General features: G+C 41.7%; 1 protein-coding gene across 1 annotated transcript; it reads left to right on the forward strand.

The window, feature by feature from the left end:
• The first annotated feature begins 4 nt into the window (after positions 1 to 4).
• LOC134585381 (POC1 centriolar protein homolog A-like) lies at positions 5 to 17,754 on the forward strand. The gene is made up of 8 exons (XM_063440784.1): positions 5 to 139; positions 305 to 527; positions 5,997 to 6,177; positions 9,200 to 9,306; positions 11,069 to 11,215; positions 13,926 to 14,006; positions 14,464 to 14,676; positions 17,281 to 17,754. The coding sequence occupies exons 2-8, from the start codon at positions 327 to 329 to the stop codon at positions 17,398 to 17,400; spliced, it is 1,050 nt and encodes a 349-aa protein (XP_063296854.1). The 5' UTR covers positions 5 to 139; positions 305 to 326; the 3' UTR covers positions 17,401 to 17,754.
• Positions 17,755 to 22,201: the final 4,447 nt, after the last annotated feature.

Genomic DNA, 22,201 nt, shown 5'->3' on the forward strand with positions numbered 1-22,201 from the left:
TTGGCAGTTTGACTAGTCAGCAGTCATTGCATTCTCAAATATAAAAACAAAGGACAAATCTGACGATTAACCCAGACAGGATGGTCGATTTTCTCAGTTTGTGATTGGCCAACGGAGGACGACATTCAGCAGTCAGTAGGTAAGATTTGCCAAATTTGTGTAATTTCCCCCAAATTAGTTTTTTTCTTTTTTACTTCTATAATTGGTGTTTACATTTTAGTGTTCGGTTACTATGTCTTTTTGTCCCCTTGTCACGACAAAATAGTAACGTGTGCCTGTCTGTTTTCGCCCCCGTTTTGCACAGCTTGCGATCCGCGAAGCGCAGAATGTCTCGCCGGCGTTTAGAGGAGGCCATCCTTAAATCCAGAGAGTTGGGAAGCTCTGACGGCGAGGAGAGTGAGAAGTACTCGGAGCTTTACGTGAGACATCGAGTTCAGCTTGCTAAAGATGCTCACAGCATTTACAGTTTGCGTTTCTCACCCAGCGGGAAGCAGCTCTCTGTGGGCTTTGGAAATGGCGCCATTCAGGTAATAAACTTATTGTCAGCCTGCAGCGCCACATATACAATAAATATGGTTGTTTTGTTAATTACAGCTATTTGATTAAAATCTTTATTCCTATCACAACCCGTGACTGCACGGATAATAGCACCCATACCAGCCACGTGGAGTTGTCATAAAACCATCACCATGTTTTTTTGGTGGTGATTGTATTATATTTAGCTATAAGAGAAAGACACAATAACTGTAGTCGTAAATGAACTTTACTTTTGAGTAATTTGAGTAAGCTGTAAAACATGAGCCCAAAAACAAAAAGAGAGAACTTTGGAGTTAATCAAACTCCGAGAGACCAGCAATACCTGAAATAAACTGAGCAGAACTCTAACTCCTAGTGATATAAGGCAGCCAATATGTATACACAGATATACTGAGACGTTTGGCAGACAGCTAGAGCAGGTTCTATCGCACAGCAGTATTATCAGATACACAGCAACACATTTTAAGAACTATTTGTGGAATCACGTGGTTTAACCAAAGTACAGCGTACTTTATAGATATTTCATACTTCTAAGGCGCCACCAAATTCTGCAGCGCTGTACAATGGGTATAGCATGAATAGTTCTCAGTGAACGGAGAATAATGTCCGGTATACTATTATGCTAGTGCATGAGTAAAGTGAGAGCCAATATATGACAGAATAAGAAGCGCTGTCGTTTACCATGAGCGTTGTCCAATACACTGGCCATAACACAAGGCCTTGGAGATCGTGGTCAGGTCGCCGTGAACAGGGTCGTAAACCAGGGAGTCTATAATAGGGGGTTAAGCAAGCGCTGTCTGGGATTGACCTGTGAAATGTCCTGTGAATCGATTTGTTAGTGATTAACAGAAATTCGATTAGCTTGTCACAGCTGAAAGGGTATTGTGCACCAGTCTATCATTTACAGATCCGGATTTAAATAGGCAAGAGATTGAATGCTGGAACAATTAACCTTAATTATGGAGATATTCTGACACACACAGTCATATCACACAGCACCCAACTCACACATACATCACACAATTATAGAAAAATAATACCGGTACATTAAACATGTGCATGCAGTGAAGGGTTAATATACCAGGCAGAGGAGAATGTTCCTTCTGCACCTTGCTCGTATCCACTGTCCCCCTGTACCATGTGCTATTAAAGGGTGTAATGGCACCCCCAGACATAAAAGGGGTTAAAAGCCATTTAGGAGAAATTCACTTCCAGATACACAGGCAGCTACTGAAGACACCAATCTCCCGAACTGGAAACCATACCAATTTCCCAAACTCCCGAACCGGAACCATACGAATGCTGTAAATAGCCAAACAGGAAAAAACATACGAATAGGTTTACACCCCTAGCAGTCGAACTGGAAACAGCATACAATAAATCCCCCCCAGAACGAGACAAGGCTCCGTGTTGAGGGTCAAGCAGTGGTCTGGTTTAATGTGGGCTACGGTATTTATGCAGGTCTTCCACCTGGTGGACACTCCCCTAGGGGACCAGATGGAAGACATACACAAAGGGTACACAAAGGGTACTCTGGCCAATCACAGACATACATCTTTAAACACTCACACAATTACATCACAATCATAGATCTCTCTTATTTACTAAACCGTAACATTTTAGAAATTGTGCAGAACTGCCAACATAATCCCTATAGTGATTGTCATGTTCTGTAGCTCAGTGATTGTCACATTTCTATATCTCAGTGATTGCCACGTTCTATATCTCAGTGAGTGCCACGTGCTGTATCTCAGTGATTGCCACGTTCTATATCTCAGTGATTGCCACTTTCTATATCTCAGTGATTGCCACGTTCTATATCTCAGTGAGTGCCACGTTCTATATCTCAGTGAGTGCCACGTTCTATATCTCAGTGAGTGCCACGTTCTATATCTCAGTGATTGCCACTTTCTATATCTCAGTGATTGCCACGTTCTATATCTCAGTGAATGCCACGTTCTATATCTCAGTGTGTGCCACGTGCTGTATCTCAGTGATTGCCACTGTCTATATCTCAGTGAGTGCCACGTTCTATATCTCAGTGATTGCCACGTTCTATATCTCAGTGATTGCCACATTTTATATCTCAGTGAGTGCCACGTTCTATATCTCAGTGAGTGCCACGTTCTATATCTCAGTGAGTGCCACTGTCTATATCTCAGTGATTGCCACGTTCTATATCTCAGTGATTGCCATGTTCTGTAACCCAGTGATTGCCATGTTCTGTAATTCAGTGATTGCCATGTTCTGTAATTCAGTGAGTGCCATGTTCTGTAATTCAGTGATTGCCACGTTCTGTAACCCAGTGATTGACATGTTCTGTATCTCAGTGATTGCCTTAGTGATTGCCACGTTCTGTAACTCAGTGATTGCCACGCTCAGTGATTGCCACTTTCTGTAACTCAGTGATTGCCACGCTCAGTGATTGCCACATTCTGTAACTCAGTGATTGCCACGCTCAGTGATTGCCACTTTCTGTAACTCAGTGATTGCCACATTCTGTATCTCATTGAATGCCACGTTCTGTATCTTAGTGATTGCCACGTTCTGTAACCCAGTGATTGCCACGTTCTGTAACCAAGTGATTGCCACGTTCTGTATCTCAGTGATTGCCACGTCATGTAACCCAGTGATTGCTATGTTCTGTAATTCAGTGATTGCCACATTCTGTATCTCAGTGATTGCCACGTTCTGTATCTCAGTGATTGCCACGTTCTGTAACCCAGTGATTGCCACGTTCTGCATCTCAGTGATTGCCACGTTCTGTATCTCAGTGATTGCCACGTCCTGTAACCCAGTGATTGCCACGTTCTGCATCTCAGTGATTGCCACGTTCTGTAACCCAGTGATTGCCACATTCTGTATCTCAGTGATTGCCACGTTCTGTATCTCAGTGATTGCCACGTTCTGTAACCCAGTGAGTGCCACGTTCTGTATCTCAGTGATTGCCACGTTCTGTATCTCAGTGATTGCCACGTCATGTAACCCAGTGATTGCTATGTTCTGTAATTCAGTGATTGCCACATTCTGTATCTCAGTGATTGCCACGTTCTGTATCTCAGTGATTGCCACGTTCTGTATCTCAGTGATTGCCACGTTCTGTAACCCAGTGATTGCCACGTTCTGTAACCCAGTGATTGCCACGTTCTGCATCTCAGTGATTGCCACGTTCTGTATCTCAGTGATTGCCACGTCCTGTAACCCAGTGATTGCCACGTTCTGCATCTCAGTGATTGCCACGTTCTGTAACCCAGTGATTGCCACATTCTGTATCTCAGTGATTGCCACGTTCTGTATCTCAGTGATTGCCACGTTCTGTAACCCAGTGAGTGCCACGTTCTGTATCTCAGTGATTGCCACGTTCTGTATCTCAGTGATTGCCACGTTCTGCATCTCAGTGATTGCCACGTCCTGTAACCCAGTGATTGCCATGTTCTGTAATTCAGTGATTGCTATGTTCTGTAATTCAGTGATTGCCACATTCTGTATCTCAGTGATTGCCACGTTCTGTATCTCAGTGATTGCCACGTTCTGTATCTCAGTGATTGCCACGTTCTGTAACCCAGTGATTGCCACATTCTGTATCTCAGTGATTGCCACGTTCTGTAACCCAGTGATTGCCACGTTCTGCATCTCAGTGATTGCCACGTCCTGTAACCCAGTGATTGCCATGTTCTGTAATTCAGTGATTGCCACGTTCTGTATCTCAGTGATTGCCACGTTCTGTAACCCAGTGATTGACACGTTCTGTATCTCAGTGATTGCCTTAGTGATTGCCACGTTCTGTAACTTAGTGATTGCCACGCTCAGTGATTGCCACCTTCTGTATCTCAGTGAGTGCCACATTCTGTATCTCAGTGAGTGCCATGTTCTGTATCTCAGTGATAGCCATGTTCTATATCACAGTGATTGCCTTAGTGATTGCCATGTTCTGTAACTCAGTGATTGCCACGTTCTGTATCTCAGTGAGTGCCACGTTCTGTATCTCAGTGATTGCCACGTTCTGTATCTCAGTGATTGCCACGTTCTATATCACAGTGAGTGCCACGTTCTGTATCTCAGTGAGTGCCACGTTCTGTATCTCAGTGAGTGCCACGTTCTGTATCTCAGTGATTGCCACGTTCTGTATCTCAGTGATTGCCACGTTCTATATCACAGTGAGTGCCACGTTCTGTATCTCAGTGAGTGCCATGTTCTGTATCTCAGTGATTGCCACGTTCTGTATCTCAGTGATTGCCACGTTCTGTATCTCAGTGATTGCCATGTTCTGTAACCCAGTGATTGCCACGTTCTGTATCTCAGTGATTGCCTCGTCCTGTAACCCAGTGATTGCCATGTTCTGTAATTCAGTGATTGCCACGTTCTGTATCTCAGTGATTGCCACGTTCTGTAACCCAGTGATTGACACATTCTGTAACCCAGTGATTGACACATTCTGTATCTCAGTGATTGCCTTAGTGATTGCCACGTTCTGTAACTCAGTGATTGCCACGCTCAGTGATTGCCACTTTCTGTAACTCAGTGATTGCCACGCTCAGTGATTGCCACGTTCTGTAACTCAGTGATTGCCACGTTCTGTAACTCAGTAATTGCCACGCTCAGTGATTGCCACGTTCTGTATCTCAGTGATTGCCACATTTAGTGATTGCCACATTATTTTAGCTCAGTGATTGCCACGTTCTTTGGCTCAGTGATTGCCACGTTCTGTAACTCAGTGATTGCCACGCTCAGTGATTGCCACGTTCTGTAACTCAGTGATTGCCACGCTCAGTGATTGCCACGTTCTGTAACTCAGTGATTGCCACGTTCTGTAACTCAGTAATTGCCACGCTCAGTGATTGCCACGTTCTGTATCTCAGTGATTGCCACATTTAGTGATTGCCACATTATTTTAGCTCAGTGATTGCCACGTTCTTTGGCTCAGTGATTGCCACGTTCTGTAACTCAGTGATTGCCACGTTCTGTAACTCAGTAATTGCCACGCTCAGTGATTGCCACGTTCTGTATCTCAGTGATTGCCACATTTAGTGATTGCCACATTATTTTAGCTCAGTGATTGCCACGTTCTTTGGCTCAGTGATTGCCATGTTCTGTAACCCCGTAATTGCCACGCTCAGTGATTGCCACATTCTCTGTTGCATTTTTTATGCAAAAAACTGAAAAAGAGGCAGACACAGACTTTAACGGGGTTACAGAAACCTTGCACGTTAGGCTTCTGATAAATGGTGTATTCAGTATATCAGAAATTAGGGTAATTGATAATTGATAAGAGATATATCTTAGACCAATACAAATGGGTAGAATGTTCCAAGCAGCGGTTTTTCCAGATTGGGATTTATTTTGACATTTGCAATTCCCTATTTTTTTTCCCACAATGCAGCTTTACTGAATGAACCCACAGGAGTGAAGCTCGTTATGTCACGTTATGTCACGTTATGTCATGTGTGCCTCTCTTTCAGATTTTAAATGTAGAAGACGGACAAGTCGATAGTACATTGTATTCCGGGAGCCTCAAAAGGCTTCCGATCACTGCCCTGCATTATCACCCCAGGAGTGAGAACCTGCTGGTTGCGGCTGGAGCTGACGGACTGGTCTCCATTTATGATATCAAGTCAGAAATCAATGTCTTCTCACTAACGGGTAAGATTAGAGTCCGCAATCTGATAACTGCGTTAATTACTCACAGGACATTTTCAGTCCATTAATGAACTCAGACAGGGTTATTCACTGCAGTGACAATGCAGGGTGAAATCAAAGGGAATTTCAAATTTAAGGCCAAAATAGTTAAGTTGGAAAAATTCTTGAAATCAGCTACGCTTTCATTCAGCTTCTCTGGCCTTAAATTGGAAACTCGTTAACAAAGATTTGCAAAGTTTGTAACAATACTCTATAGAAGTGGACTTAGTATTCCTGTGATTGATGTACACGTTTCAATTGATCACAAGATGCCATGACTCTCACTTGGGATCCCCAGAATTATTGTCTCTGGTGTCCACTACCCTTTTCCACACCAGAACTCTGAAAGCCCCTGAAAACTATTTCTGAGACCATTAAATGCTTAATTGACAAATTTCCTAAACACGTCAAAAACTGGAGGATTCAGCAACAAACTGGGTTTAGGCCCCAGGGAGAGTGCACAGCTTAGCGGACAGGGGCACATGTATGAGTGTGGGATGGATGATGCATGATTGGCTATGTGCTACATGTGGGAGTGTGAGATGTGAGGAAGTGGGTGGTGACATGTATGTACGTAGTGGGGAATCGCGATGCAGCCTAGAACAAAATCTACCCCATTAAAACCCCCCAATAACGACAGACCACTTAGTATGGATGAAACAGGCCACAGCATTTATTATCACAACTAAATTACTGCATAACACATCCATAACTTTATTTATTAAATCTCTTCTTTTCTGTAACCAAAACATTAGACATAAATAAGCATAAATTAACATATATACATATATAACTCCACCCATAGTGTTATACAGTGACCCAACCGTCCTTGCCAATAAAAACATGGAGTGGTTCCTAATCACCACTCCCTCTCACCTCCCCCCTCGTCACAAAAATCCTTCCAATGCCTGCCATCAGCCGACCTTATCCACGCTCGATGGGCACGAGACCTCAGGCAACCTAAAGTTAAACCTTTAGAGCAGGGGAGGTTTGAGACCTTAAAAAACTTGTTCATCTCATTCCATCTACTTAAACGTAACCTCAAACTCAATTGGCAAGGACATACCCCCGGCTAGCTGCGACAAAATATAGTATAGGGGGGGCGGGAGGGAAGCTGTTTGCTGGCCCGAATCCCAAGTGGCACTGAGGTAAGACCTCCCCCACACTGTCTTACACAGAACATAATCACACCCACAGACTCTTCCCAACCAATCCCATGCATCTATCCCCACACTCCTACATGTGCCCTTATCCGCTTAGCTGCGCTATCTCCCCAGGGCCTGTTCAGACTGACCTCAGTGCCACTTAGGAGCCGGGCCAGCAACAAGTTTCCCGCCCACCCTCCCTTTGCTGCTTTGGGCCCGGGTGGTTGTCACAGCGAGGCAGGGCATGTCCTTGCCAAATAAGGGATGGTTTGGTAGATTAGATGAAAAGGGGGTTAATGGCCGGGTCTCATCCTCCCCCTGTCTCTTATGGTGAACCTGGAGGAGGTACCAGGTTGGACGTGCCCCCACTGGGTTGTAAGTCGACCAGTGGGGAGCATTATGGTTGGGCCCCACCGAGTTGGTGGGGAGCCCTGAAAAGCAAGATGTTTTTATTATGCCGAGGGGGGGAGGTGAGAGCCTTGGGGAAGTTAGATTGGCAAGGACGGTCTCTTTGGTTACTGTATGACTATATGCAAATTGTTTATGTTAATTTATGATAATTATTATTTCGTTATATGTTAAAAGGAGTTATACAGTATTTGGTTGTGTTAATAAATGCTGTGGCCTGTTCTCTCCAAGAAGTTGTCTGTCGTTATTTGAAGGGGTAAGTTATGGTTTTATGCGGGATGAAGGGAATGCTATCCAATGCCCACTACGTACATACAAGAGTTTCCTGACCTGTATTATAATGGGCGTACACTGGTAAACACAACTTTGTGAGACTGCCAGAGCCGAGTGCACCCAGGGTACCTACCTAACTAAAGTAACCTCCTTCCACAGCTCGGTCCGTGCGGGGGGAGGTGACTTGAGAAGGGCCCCATACCATGCTCACAGCACAGACTTGCTCATAGTAAGAGTGTTCTGTGAGCTCACTAGACTTGTTTGTGGCGCGGAAATTTAGCTTGGACAAACTACTTTTTCCAAAAACAGATTCATTTTCAGGACACTGGAGTTCGGCTGAATGTACAGAATTTCTGAACTAAGATTCCGATTTGGGAATTGAATGAAAAGATCAAATAATGTCTAAAATGTGCTCTGTGAGTTTCTGAAAATTCCGGGTTTATTGCTTAACTGCCACATTAAATGGTAGGTTGTTTTGTTATTTACTATTTTTATTATTATAATTATCATTGGCATTAATATAGCGCCACTTTACAGTATTATAAAGAGGGATATTTAACAATAAATGAGACAATTACACAATGTTACAGGAACAATAGACAATGAGGACCCTGCTAAAATGGACACTATAGGCACCCACGCAAGTTCAGCTAATTGAAGTGGTCTGGGTGCAATGTCCCTAATGCATTGAGGGCAGCTCCAGAGACACTGCAATGTTTACATTGCAGCACTAAGTCTGCCCACAGTGGCTGTCTCCCAGACATCCACTGGAGGTGCTACCTGGATCCTAACAGACCTTTGTTCCGGTAACTGACGCTGGATGTCCTCACGCTCTGCATGAGGACCTCCAGCGACAGATTTTTCCCCATAGGAAAACATTGATCCTCGCAGGACATCAGAGGAGGGATGAGCTGCGACCGAGTGCCGAGGGACATCGGCACTGGGTTACGGTAAGTAAATAAAGGGTTTTTAACCTTTTATTTACCATTGTAAGGGGGTGCCCGAGGGACGGGGGAGGCAGAGGGAGCGATAGCATATAGCATTGTATTCCTGGCACTACAGTATCCCTTTCAATTCTAGAGGAATATATTGTATTTTTTAGAAATTATTATCATTCCAGTTGGTTTATATATATTTTTTAATGAATTTCTTTGTTTCAGAACCGGAGAATGAAATAAATGCTCTGGATTTCTGCATGGATGGCAGTGTGTACGCCACAGCGGGAAAGGACAGGAAAGTCCGACTATATGACAGTCACACTAACGAGGTAATGCGGACCTTCTCGGAGTCTGGGGTGGGGGAGCTACAGAATCACAGCAATCCTTCAATATGTATTTTGATAAAAATTATTTATGCAGACTCTTTATTAACAAGTTTTGTAACAGTCACCTGAAATACATGAAAAAAGTGGAAAAATCCATGTAAAGGTTGTAATGGACCGTTTCGCTCACCAGAGGTTAAAAACCGTTTAGGCGATAATACCCTTCCAGATAGACAAGCAGCTACTGCAATCACCAATCTCCCGAACTGCAAACTGCACGAAGTCACCAACTCCCGAATAGGAAACACACGAACACAGGAGTAGCCGAACAGGAAAAACCATACGAAAGGTTTGCACTCCTGGCAATCGGCATACAATCCAATTTCCCCCAAGAACGAGATGACACTTCGTTTTGAGGGTCAAGCAGAATCTGTCTTTAATTACACAATGCCTGCTTTTATGGGATTCTCCCATGCAAGGGAGTTACCCACAACAATTAACACATTAACGAATGCAGTATAAGGTACAACCCACATATCTCCTCCCACAACATTATCTGTTAACACAATTAAACTGTGCACAATTTTCCCAAAATGTTAGATGTACCCCAAGTGCCTAGGTTACACCTCTAAAATTAGGGTCCCCTGATAGCCCTGATCTGGGTGAGCAACATACTCAAAAATCACCCAGATCAGACCAGGGGTTCGGGAGCTATGGAGGTTTAAAGTTTTGACCGTCCGCACAGGCAAAGTAACCGAAAATAGTTCCATGAGGTTTGGCCTTGCGGTCGGTCTCTGTTAATGTTATAAAAAGTCCCGAACGGCTTGCCATCCGTGGGTTTCCATGAGTTCGTTAGACTCCCCCTGTGAGCATTAGTCTTTCTACCGAACGGCGGCTCGTTCGGTAGTTTCGGTACGAATCCACGGAAGTCTGGAGGTCTCAGCGGTGTTTGCCTAGTCGAGTGTCCGATTTTAGTTCCAGACACTCAACGGCAAAACACAGCTGTTCGGGAGTTTAAGATGGCCGCCGCCACGTGTTCGTTTGACGAACAAAGGCCACCCAGCGTTCGTCAATTAAGCGGCGGTTAACCGCAGCTGCTGGGTGGTCAATTGACGGCACACTCCAGTTCCCAGGTGGTCCATCGTTCGGTAGTTTGGTCGGTAGCTGGAATCTACTGAACACCCCGGCAGAAAGGCACGAATAAGCCTTGCTGCAGGGAAAATAAAAGGTTTAACCTGCAGGGCCATAGTCCAAAGGGAGCAGGCGAGCAACGAGGCTCCTCCAGTGGACAGTGGCGAGGTTGGTTTCAGTCTAAGGCTTTCTTGTCAAATTCCCATAATGGCCAATCTAAAGCTCAGAGTGAAATACTCCTACATGTGCAGGTTTTATGGCTCACTACTGATTATATTCCTTTTCACCCCCTTACTGCTGTCCCCATGCTCTGGATCAGGGTTAGACAATCTTTGACACTCCAGAAGTTGTGGACTACATCTCCCATAATGCTCTTACGACCATAATGCTAGCTAAACATAAAGGACGATGCAGACCACAATATCTGGAGTGCCAAAGGCTCTCAGTAGATCTCTGGGTTATAGTCCCTGTATGGAACCGGCCCTCAGTTCCCGATCTCCCTTCCCCGCACTCTGTCTTATTCTGATCTTACACACCCTACTTGTAATAACTCACTGGAAAATGAGCAGGATAGAGAGAGAGCTGTGCTGATGGTTTCTTGCACTAATTTGCAATTGTTTTGCTGCTCTTGATGCAGGTTTTAAACATCTTCGAAGCACCAGAATTTTTGTACGGTGACGCTGTTCCATTTACAAGTGGCCACACTCGAAGGATCTTTGCCTTAAAGTTTCACCCGTCAGAATACCACATTTTCCTGACTGGCGGCTGGGACGATTCTATTAAGGTCAGTGGGACATTCTACCATTACTGCTGCTGTGAATCTTTTATTTCTAACATTAACTATCCCTGGAGGCTGAAACATTCATAAGAACTGGATTATCAGAGTCCCAGCAGGTCAAGTCTAAACTACTGTCCTCTGCAGCTTCCATCACATAAAACTGGGATTATTCACTAATGACAAATGTGGAGAATGTATGGTTCATTTGTTTTTTTAAATGTGTGCTATTTTTTTGGGCTAAATAATGAGAACAAGTTAAGTTTAAGTCCAAATTGCTAAAATAAAAAACAAAACAAAACCCCAAATGTTTCTAATTTGCTTATTTTCTCCTACAATTAGCACTTCCCTGAATGATTACAGGATTGGACGTAAATAGTCACCAAATAAAAGCATTTTTGTCACTGTGGTGTCAATGGTTGAAGCTAATCGTGAGCTAATCTCACGCTCTTCACTGAGACCCACAACAGCTTATTAGCCATCACAAATATAATGATTTTTGGTTTTGTATAAAATCTTCCAGTTGAATTGTGACTTGGCTGACAGGATCACGTGACATCAGTACAGGATAATTGAGGACTATATGACCCAGTGTTTACTTTACTACTGACAGATAGGAAGTAGAGAGAATAGAGGGATTGGTAAATAGGTAATGGAGGAGAGAGGGATTGGTAAATAGGTAATGGAGGAGAGGATAGAATGAATGGTAAATAGGTAATGGAGGAGAGGATAGAGGGACTGGTAAATAGGTAATGGAGGAGAGGATAGATGGATTGGTAAATTGATAATGGAGGAGAGGATAGAGGAACTGATCAATAGGTAATGGAGGAGAAGGTAGAGGGATTGGTAAATAGGTAATGGAGGAGAGGATAGAGGGACTGGTAAATAGGTAATGGAGGAGAGGATGGAGGGATTGGTAAATAGGTAACGGAGGAGAGGATAGAGGGACTGGTAAATAGGTAATGGAGGAGAGGATAGAGGGATTGGTAAATAGGTAATGGAGGAGAGGATAGAGGGATTGGTAAATTGATAATGGAGGAGAGGATAGAGGAACTGATCAATAGGTAATGGAGGAGAGGATAGAGGGACTGGTAAATAGGTAATGGAGGAGAGGATAGAGGGACTGGTAAATAGGTAATGGAGGAGAGGATGGAGGGATTGGTAAATAGGTAACGGAGGAGAGGATAGAGGGACTGGTAAATAGGTAATGGAGGAGAGGATAGAGGGATTGGTAAATAGGTAATGGAGGAGAGGATAGAGGGATTGGTAAATAGGTAATGGAGGAGAGGATGGAGGGATTGGTAACTAGGTAATGGAGGAGTGGATAGAGTGATTGGTAAATAGGTAATGGAGGAGAGGATAGAGGGATTGGTAAATAGATAATGGAGGAGAGAATAGAGGGATTGGTAAATAGGTAATGGAGGAGAGGATAGATGGATTGGTAAATAGGTAATGGAGGAGAGGATAGAGGGACTGATAAATAGGTAATGGAGGAGAGGATAGAGGGTTTTGTAAATAGGTAATGGACAAGAGGATAGAGTGATTGCTTAAATAGGTAATGGAGGAGAGGATAAAGGGAAGTGATAGAGAGATTGCTTAAATATGTAATGGAGGAGAGGATAGAGGGACTGATAAATAGATAATGGAGGAGAGGATAGAGGGATTGGTAAATAGGTAATGGAGGAGAGGATAGAGGGATTGGTAAATAGGTAACGGAGGAGAGGATAGAGGGATTGCTTAAATAGGTAATGGAGGAGAGGATACAGGGAGGGGATAGAGGGATTGCTTAAATAGGTAATGGAGAAGAGGATAAAGGGAGGGGATAGAGGGATTGGTAAATAAGAGGGATTGGTAAATAGGTAATGGAGGAGAGAAGGATTGGCAAATAGGTAATGGAGGAGAGGATAGAGGGATTGGTAAATAGGTAACAGAGGAGAGGATAGAGGGATTGCTTAAATGGGTAATGGAGGAGAGGATAAAGGGAGGGGATAGAGGGATTGCTTAAATAGGTAATGGAGAAGAGGATAAAGGGAGGGGATAGAGGGATTGGTAAATAAGAGGGATTGGTAAATAGGTAATGGAGGAGAGAAGGATTGGCAAATAGGTAATGGAGGAGAGGATAGAGGGATTGGTAAATAGGTAACAGAGGAGAGGATAGAGGGATTGCTTAAATGGGTAATGGAGGAGAGGATAAAGGGAGGGGATAGAGGGATTGCTTAAATAGGTAATGGAGGAGAGGATAAAGGGAGGGGATAGAGGGATTGGTAAATAAGAGGGGATAGAGGGATTGGTAAATAGGTAATGGAGGAGATAAGGATTGGTAAATAGGTAATGGAGGAGAGGATAGAGGGATTGGTAAATAGGTAACAGGGATAGGATAGAGGGATTGGTAAATAAGAGGGGATAGAGGAATTGGTAAATAGGTAACAGGGAGAGGATAGAGGGATTGGTAAATAGGTAACAGGGAGAGGATAGAGGGATTGGTAAATAGGTAATGGAGGAGAGGATAGAGGGATTGGCATGTAGATAAGGAAGGAGAAGATCATGGTATTTTGGTTTTCTGTTATTTATTGTCTGATTGCATTTTCTACTATCATTAACTAATTTACAAGTTCCCCAAATTGCTGTTTTTATTTTCTCCTCGTTACAGATTACTGGGCAAAAGAGAAAATGTATATATAATTCTTTATTTATAAGATTTATTTATTCCAAATAATAGGTTTGGGACAAGAGAATGGCAAAGGAGGCACGGAGAGTAATAGATGGTCCTCACATATGTGGCCCTGGGATTGATATTAAGGTGAGCTGATAATCACGTTTAGGGTCATATCCCAGATCTTGCACAGTGTGAACTTTTCCGGAATCATTTAATTTCGCATGGCTGACGGATTTTTATTGGCGGAATCTCTTCAAACTACTGTCAGTGTTAAAACCGCAGCTCCCTAATAAAAATGTTAGAAGTACCCTGTCAGTTCCATATTCTGCCAAGTTCGTATCCCCAACCCTATTGAACATGTCCGTCCTTTCATCTGTTCTCTCCATTCCTTGGGGTCGGGGGATAATGGTTTTTGTTTCTCATTGTAATTCCCTTTGCTCAACTCCGTCGTTCAAATTTAACAATATTTCTAGTATTCAACTTTTTTCAAATTCTTTCACATACTCCTCGTTCATCTCTTTCCATCTGAGCCACCAAAGTATTTTTTTCCGCTGGCAGTTTCTTCTCAATGTTTACGGTTTGTTCACTGTTCTGTTCTCAGGACAACAAGATAATAACGGCGTCATGGGTGGCACGCAACGCTCTCAAGCTCTGGGATTTTCGGACGGGCAATCATTTACACGATTTGCCATTCCCAACAACTGCAATGCAGGGAGAGTTTCTCTACGCCGCCAAGTTCTGCACTGACAGTATTGTCTTCGCTGGAGGAAGTGGCACATGTACTGCCTGTGCCATCAATCTCAACACACAAGATGTAGGGCTCCCAAAATATCATCAGAGATCCTTTTATTTGAATTTAATAAACGGCAATAGACTGGTCTGGTTTAAATAAGCTTTCCGAATGATTCAATACAATTAGAAACACTAATGATTTATCTACAAATATTCCCAGAGAATTCAATGGTGACCTCCGTAGATAAATCATTTGGAAACTTTATCTAACAGAATTGAATCCTTTGGAAATCTTATTGAGTTAACAATTCAGATATTTATCAAAGGCAAACCTCAAGCAATTCTGAATGTAGTCATCTTCCTGATAACAAGGAGCCCTGGGGGAGTTTGGTTGCAGCATGTCAGCAGGTCTCTACGGCTGACGACTCCCTTAGAGTGGATCCCAATATGCCGAAATGTGTTTAGAATTGTGCAGATGAATGTGATTTATTAATCCCTGAACTACATATCTGACAAGACTAACTGCTGAGTAAACTGGATGCTGCCATTCACTAAATTCACAGCTTTGCACAGGATTTCTTAAAGCTGCACGCCATTCATTATTATAGCCACGGCTTGAAGGGGATTTTCATGAAACCGTTATGTACTCCCAAAGGTTTAAAACATGTCTTAGAGAGGGGCGGTCTCACACTGCAGTGGTTTTTGCAGTAACATACCAGGAATGTAGGTTGTTATGTCAATTGTCTTTTTTATTGTTTATGAATTTATTGAAATGCTTTTCCAAAAGGTCAGCAAGATAATCATTGTTTATATCAATTCTCCCGCAAAAGACAAATCAATCAATCAATCGAAAACCTTCAAATGTTGCTCAAAGTTCAGAGACAATTAAAGGCCAATTCTGTGTTTAGTGAATGTTTCAATCCATGTACCTGACACAGAATTCGGACATGCTAATCTCAGTAACAGTAAATGTGCTGTCCCCTCAAATAACACACAGCCCTTAATGCAACAAAAGTGAGTACACCCCTAAGTGGAAATGTCCAAATTGGGCCCAAAGTGTCAATATTTTGTGTGGCCACCATTATTTTCCAGCACTGCCTTAACCCTCATGAGGTTCATGAGGGCATGAGGTTCACCAGAGCTTCACAGGTTGCCAATGGAGACCTCTTCCACTCCTCCATGACGACATCACAGAGCTGGTGGATGTTAGAGACCTTGCTCTCCACCAGCTTCGGTTTGCGGATGCACCACGGATGCTCAATAGGGTTTAGGTCTGGAGACATGCTTGGCCAGTCCATCACCTTTACCTTCAGCTTCTTTAGCAAGGCAGTGGTCATCTTGGAGGTGTGTTTGGGGTCGTTATCATGTTGGAACACTGTCCTGAGGACCAGTATCCGAAGGGAGGGGATTGAGTTATTTTAAGGGGACAGCAAATTTACCCTGTTATACAGGCTGTACACTCACTACTTACTCTAACACTAATTATATCCCTAACCTTACTTTAACCTTAACCCTACACTATCCCTAACCCTAAAACAGGTACTGACAGCAGATGGGTTTCCTAATGAACACTATAGGGTCAGGAATACAACTGTGTATTCCTGACCCTGTAGCATTAAAAACGCTATTTAGGTCCACAGCCCCCCTTGATTCCAGGGCTACGAGGCAATGCCGGCGCTGGCTTCACCTCCGATCCACCTCCTTGGTTGAGATCAGCCAATCCAATATTTGATGAATCAATGAGGAAAGTTCAGTGTCTCCATGCAGAGGGTGGAGACACTGAATGTCAGTCACAATGTGCAGCACTGCCCCAGGAAGCACCTCTAGCAGCCATCTGAGGAGTGGCCAGTGGAGGTATCACTAGGCTGTCATATAAACACTGCATTTTCTCTGAAAAGACTGTGTTTACAGCAAAAAGCCTGAAGGTAATGATTCTACTCACCAGAACAAAACATTAAGCTGTATACTGTACAATAAGCTGTATACTGTACATTAACCTGTATGCTATACATTACACTGTATACCGTACATTAAGCTGTATACTGTACATTAAGCTGTATATTATACATTAAGCTGTATACTGTACAATAAGCTGTATACTGTACATTACACGGTATACTGTACATTAACCTGTATACTATACATTACACGGTATACCGTACATTAAGCTGTATACCGTACATTAAGCTGCATACTATACATTAAGCTTTATTTGTTCTTGTGACTATAGTGTCCCTTTAAAGCAGTAGCGAGTGCTATGTTGCCGCCATCTACGGTATTTTTTCACTAATACAGGCCCTTTTTCCATATTACTGAACCAAGCCTGCTTTCCCAGCTGATTTCACTGAGATTGGTGCTGGGCAGCTGCCAAGCTGACAGAGTGGATCCCCAGGTATCCATTGATATCTTGGACTCCTCGCAGTGAGCTGGGATGTAACCCTACTAACCCCAAACTGCAGAAATGTCCACGCCGTCCTAATGACGTTAAATCCTCCTCTGTGGGTTGAAGTATTTCATATAAAGTACTGTTTCTATTATGTTATATCAGGATTAGATTTTGTGTGATCGGTTCTGAGTTGGACATTTTTCCAGTTAGTTTTTTTGGCCATGCTTTGCGGCTCCCTGGTATTACCCCTTTCAGTAACCAGATATTCGTGACTTACTATATGTTATTATTTCGTTACAGATTCTCGGGGACATTTCGCTGCTGAATAAGCCGGTTCAGACGGTGGATGCTGCCTGCGGTGACCGTCTTGTGGCCGTGGCTGGTGTGGCGGGGAACCTTCACATTGCCGAGCTGTGTTAAACGTGCGACAAAGGATGGTGTCTTACTGGACAATAAGCCCATCAACACGTGTTTCCCATTTATATATTGCTATTCGAATTTCATGAAAATGCATGTTTCAGTGCACGGAATTTCAGTGTTAATTCCATGTAGAATTAAAGCAGATGTCGGAGGCTTCTGATAAACTATAAATCCCATGATCCTCTGGCAGGTGTAACAATGACATACAGACCAGAGAGAATCATGGGATTTGTAGTTCACACAGATTGCCAACACATGTATTGCCTGTTTGTTGCTTAGCCCGGGGCCCTCAGTCAGCCATTGCTCTAAACCATTTGCATCTTTCAGTCCAAAAATAAATTATTAGTATTTGTCTCCCACCAACATGTGCCTTGCCGGTGCCAGGACTGGACTGGATTGAGATGCCAATTGCTACATTTAAAAAGAAGTGTAGCATCACATGAAACAAGTAAACGCACGTTATAGATGATTTTCAAGGTTTTATTTCATGGTGGAACTGTCAGAGAAGCGAAGGTTCCCTAATAAGAAGCAGGTTTCAATATATTAGCACAGGACATGTTTAGCCAGAGGCACAGGTTTAATTAAACTTAAAAAAATGTATTTCAATGTTATTGTAGCTTTTTTTTGTATTCTTCATCATATTCAGGAGAAGACCACAAGGGGGCAGTAAAAGCTTTATGGATGAAAATGTACTACGTGAATACATTTATCAAAATGCAATCTGTACAGAGAAGCCTAGCTTTGCTCTGATTTATGTCTCACCCTGTGATGGTGCTGGGAGGGAGACTCTGCGTCACTGATGAACTGGGTGAACACATTAAATAATACATCGAATGTATGTTTAAACCTGCAATTCAGTGACCGTGTGCATCTAGCCTCCTCCCAGCCTATTTTATTACAAAGTAACTTAGCTTGAAAAAAGTCTCTGAAATAAAAATTAAAAACAAAATATGAATTTATTTCCGGTTTTTTATTTTTTTTGTTCTGGAGAAATGATGCTGAAAGCAGTTCTTCCTCCAAAGTTTCAGTCAGTCAGTGTGTGAACTACTACCCTTCCCATGATGCTCATGGCTGACTGAACAAGACTTTGTGGGGGAAGTTGTGGCTCCCACTCAAATGTCACAAAGATTCCTTACTCTGTTAAATTAATTAACTTTAAGTTGAACGGGGAAAAAAAATGTTGACGTTCTGCTGATTTTTAGATTCAATTTGGGCCTCAATTTTATATTTTGGGGTAAGCTATTCAAATTATTTACAACTTTAGTATATATTAAAAAAATAAATATTGAAATATTGAAATATCGAAAAATATAATAATGTTAATTTAAATATATCAAATTAAGGCTTTGGTTGTTTGGAGGTCATCAGAATTGCTATTGTGCGAAATAAATTGCAACGTGTGACTAATTAAAGAATATTCATCCACATCTCACGTAGCCTCATTAATGATGAACTAAACAAAGATAAACGCAGACTATAACAAACAAGATAACAGGGTTTAGAGCTTCAGTGAACCAGGGTTTATAGTTCTGTTTGCTGCCATCATGGATAATTCCAAAAGAAAGAGTGAAAATTGGGACCAACACAGCTGACCTTTCACCCATCCCTACTTAAAAGGTGTTTTATTGTGAAGCTCGGCAAGTGATGGTAATAACTCTCGGTCACACAGTCAAGATCCTACTCGTCAGCGTTTTAGTTGTCTTTTTACAAGCAGTTAAATGTCTTAGAGAATAGAAACCATATGTCTTGCAGAGTATTTAGAAGGTGTAAATAAAAAGACGAATGATCGATTTTGCCACAATTAAACAAAAAGGCTGAGATGACCATCTTTACCACAATATATGCATTCACATGCAGACACAACAATATTCCAAATAAAAATAAAATTGCGACCATCGAGAAATGGAAAATGGAAGAAAGGATTGGTACAATGGTACAACCAATACGACAATAATTACTAAGGGAAATGTAACGAGACAAATTGAATTGTTTATAACTAAAAAGAGAAAAATTTAATAATAAAACGTACAATATGCAGCACTTCTACACTTTTTACAACATATATAACGTCGATATATTCAGGTAGTGTGATAAATACTATGAAACACATACAACATGATACTAATGTTTAGTGTTAATAACCAAATATGAAAGTACAGATACACCCACTAGTGGATAAGACACACTCTTAGTGGGTAATAGTTAGAAATCTAAGCAATTATCCTTGAACTATATGTATTGCAGATAAGGACTCCTCCAGGTCCTCAAAACGATATGAAAAAAGATAAATCTACAATACAATAATAACAGAAAAAAACATAGCGTAATACTGTTAGATTGAAAAAGGGGAGTGGAAATGTAGATAGTTATTCACACTCACAAACCAAAATTGATTGTAGCCATATCTTATAAAGCGATGGATATCTCAGGATAGGTGTAACATCATGGTATACATAGAAGAGAACAAAAAGGCACAATAGTGCAGAGTATCTTGATAAATAAACACTTTAATAGTAAGGCACACTTACAATGTTGTAGTGGCAAGCAGGCATATAAAATCAACCGGTCTCAGGATCACAGGGTTAGTCACAGGATCAACAGAACCAGAAAATAAAAACCTTATCAACAAATGATAAAAAAACTCTATAAAACACTATATGTCAGCCCTACGCGTTTCGTTCAAACGTCCTTGAACTTCCTCAGGGGCATAAAAGTCCTTCTATGTGCAGGCATGACCGTCCATATAATTCCGGTGTCTTTTAAATCGGTCCGGTTTTGGCGCGCAGAAGCTGTCCTCCAATTAGCAGCTCACTTCCGGGTTCGCCCATCCGTAATGTTTCCGGGTGCGTCCCTATGACGCAACCGGAAATGCGGCTCAAGCCTCTCTTTCAAATCAACATCTTTGCGTTCCACTTAGTGTGCGTTTCACCGCTCGTTTACAAAGCGGAACACGTCCATAAACAAAAGAAAATGTAAAAAACATGTATATACAGTATCAGTTATGTTTATAATCATAGTCTCATATTCTCCTATGTAAATAACAATTCCCTGTCTTTGACCTTTACTCCCAAGATAGGCATCTCGAATATAGACTTTTTAGATTTGTCCATTAAACTATTAAAACTAAAACCTTTTTCAAGAGCGCTGACATCAATAGTTTCATTGATATTAAAAGTGGACATCATCCTAACTGGCTGAAGGGTGTTCCCAAAAGCCAGATTATTAGCATGCGCGGTAGTGCGCTCAGGACTTCAGAATGCCGCCCTCTCAAGTATGTGCGCTTGTGTGGCCGAAGCCGCGCATGTGCACAAGGGAGCAATGACGCTTCCAAATGGAAGCGTCTGATTGCTCCCTGCTCGCGCCCACCTATTTCGTCATTTTTACGAAATAGGGGGCGCGGCTTCACGAGGCTCCCGGCGCTGGAACCAGGTGAGTAAATTCTGCTGCCTGGAGAGTCCCTTTAAGTACAGGGGAATATTCACTAAATACCAAACACTGTTATACAGGGGAATATTCACTAAATACCAAACATTGTTATACAGGGGAATATTCACTAAATACCAAACATTGTTATACAGGGGAATATTCACTAAATGCCAAACATTGTTATACAGGGGAATATTCACTAAATACCAAACACTGTTATACAGGGGAATATTCACTAAATACCAAACATTGTTATACAGGGGAATATTCACTAAATACCAATCATTGTTATACAGGGGAATATTCACTAAATACCAAACATTGTTATACAGGGGAATATTCACTAAATACCAAACATTGTTATACAGGGGAATATTCACTAAATGCCAAACATTGTTATATAGGGGAATATTCACTAAATGCCAAACATTGTTATACAGGGGAATATTCACTAATTGCCAAACATTGTTATACAGGGGAATATTCACTAAATACCAAACATTTTTATATAGGGGAATATTCACTAAATGCCAAACATTGTTATATAGGGGAATATTCACTAAATGCAAAACATTGTTATACAGGGGAATATTCACTAAATACCAAACATTGTTATATAGGGGAATATTCACTAAATGCCAAACATTGTTATACAGGGGAATATTCACTAAATGCCAAACATTGTTATACAGGGGAATATTCACTAAATGCCAAACATTGTTATACAGGGGAATATTCACTAAATACCAAACATTGTTATATAGGGGAATATTCACTAAATGCCAAACATTGTTATACAGGGGAATATTCACTAAATACCAAACATTGTTATATAGGGGAATATTCACTAAATGCCAAACATTGTTATACAGGGGAATATTCACTAAATGCCAAACATTGTTATACAGGGGAATATTCACTAAATGCCAAACATTGTTATATAGGGGAATATTCACTAAATGCAAAACATTGTTATACAGGGGAATATTCACTAAATACCAAACATTGTTATATAGGGGAATATTCACTAAATGCCAAACATTGTTATACAGGGGAATATTCACTAAATGCAAAACATTGTTATACAGGGGAATATTCACTAAATGCCAAACATTGTTATACAGGGGAATATTCACTAAATGCCAAACATTGTTATATAGGGGAATATTCACTAAATGCCAAACATTGTTATACAGGGGAATATTCACTAAATGGCAAACATTGTTATACAGGGGAATATTCACTAAATGCCAAACATTGTTATACAGGGGAATATTCACTAAATGCCAAACATTGTTATACAGGGGAATATTCACTAAATGGCAAACATTGTTATATAGGGGAATATTCACTAAATGCCAAACATTGTTATACA

This window comes from Pelobates fuscus, chromosome 2, assembly GCF_036172605.1.
Source record: "Pelobates fuscus isolate aPelFus1 chromosome 2, aPelFus1.pri, whole genome shotgun sequence".
Classification (NCBI taxonomy): domain Eukaryota; kingdom Metazoa; phylum Chordata; class Amphibia; order Anura; family Pelobatidae; genus Pelobates; species Pelobates fuscus.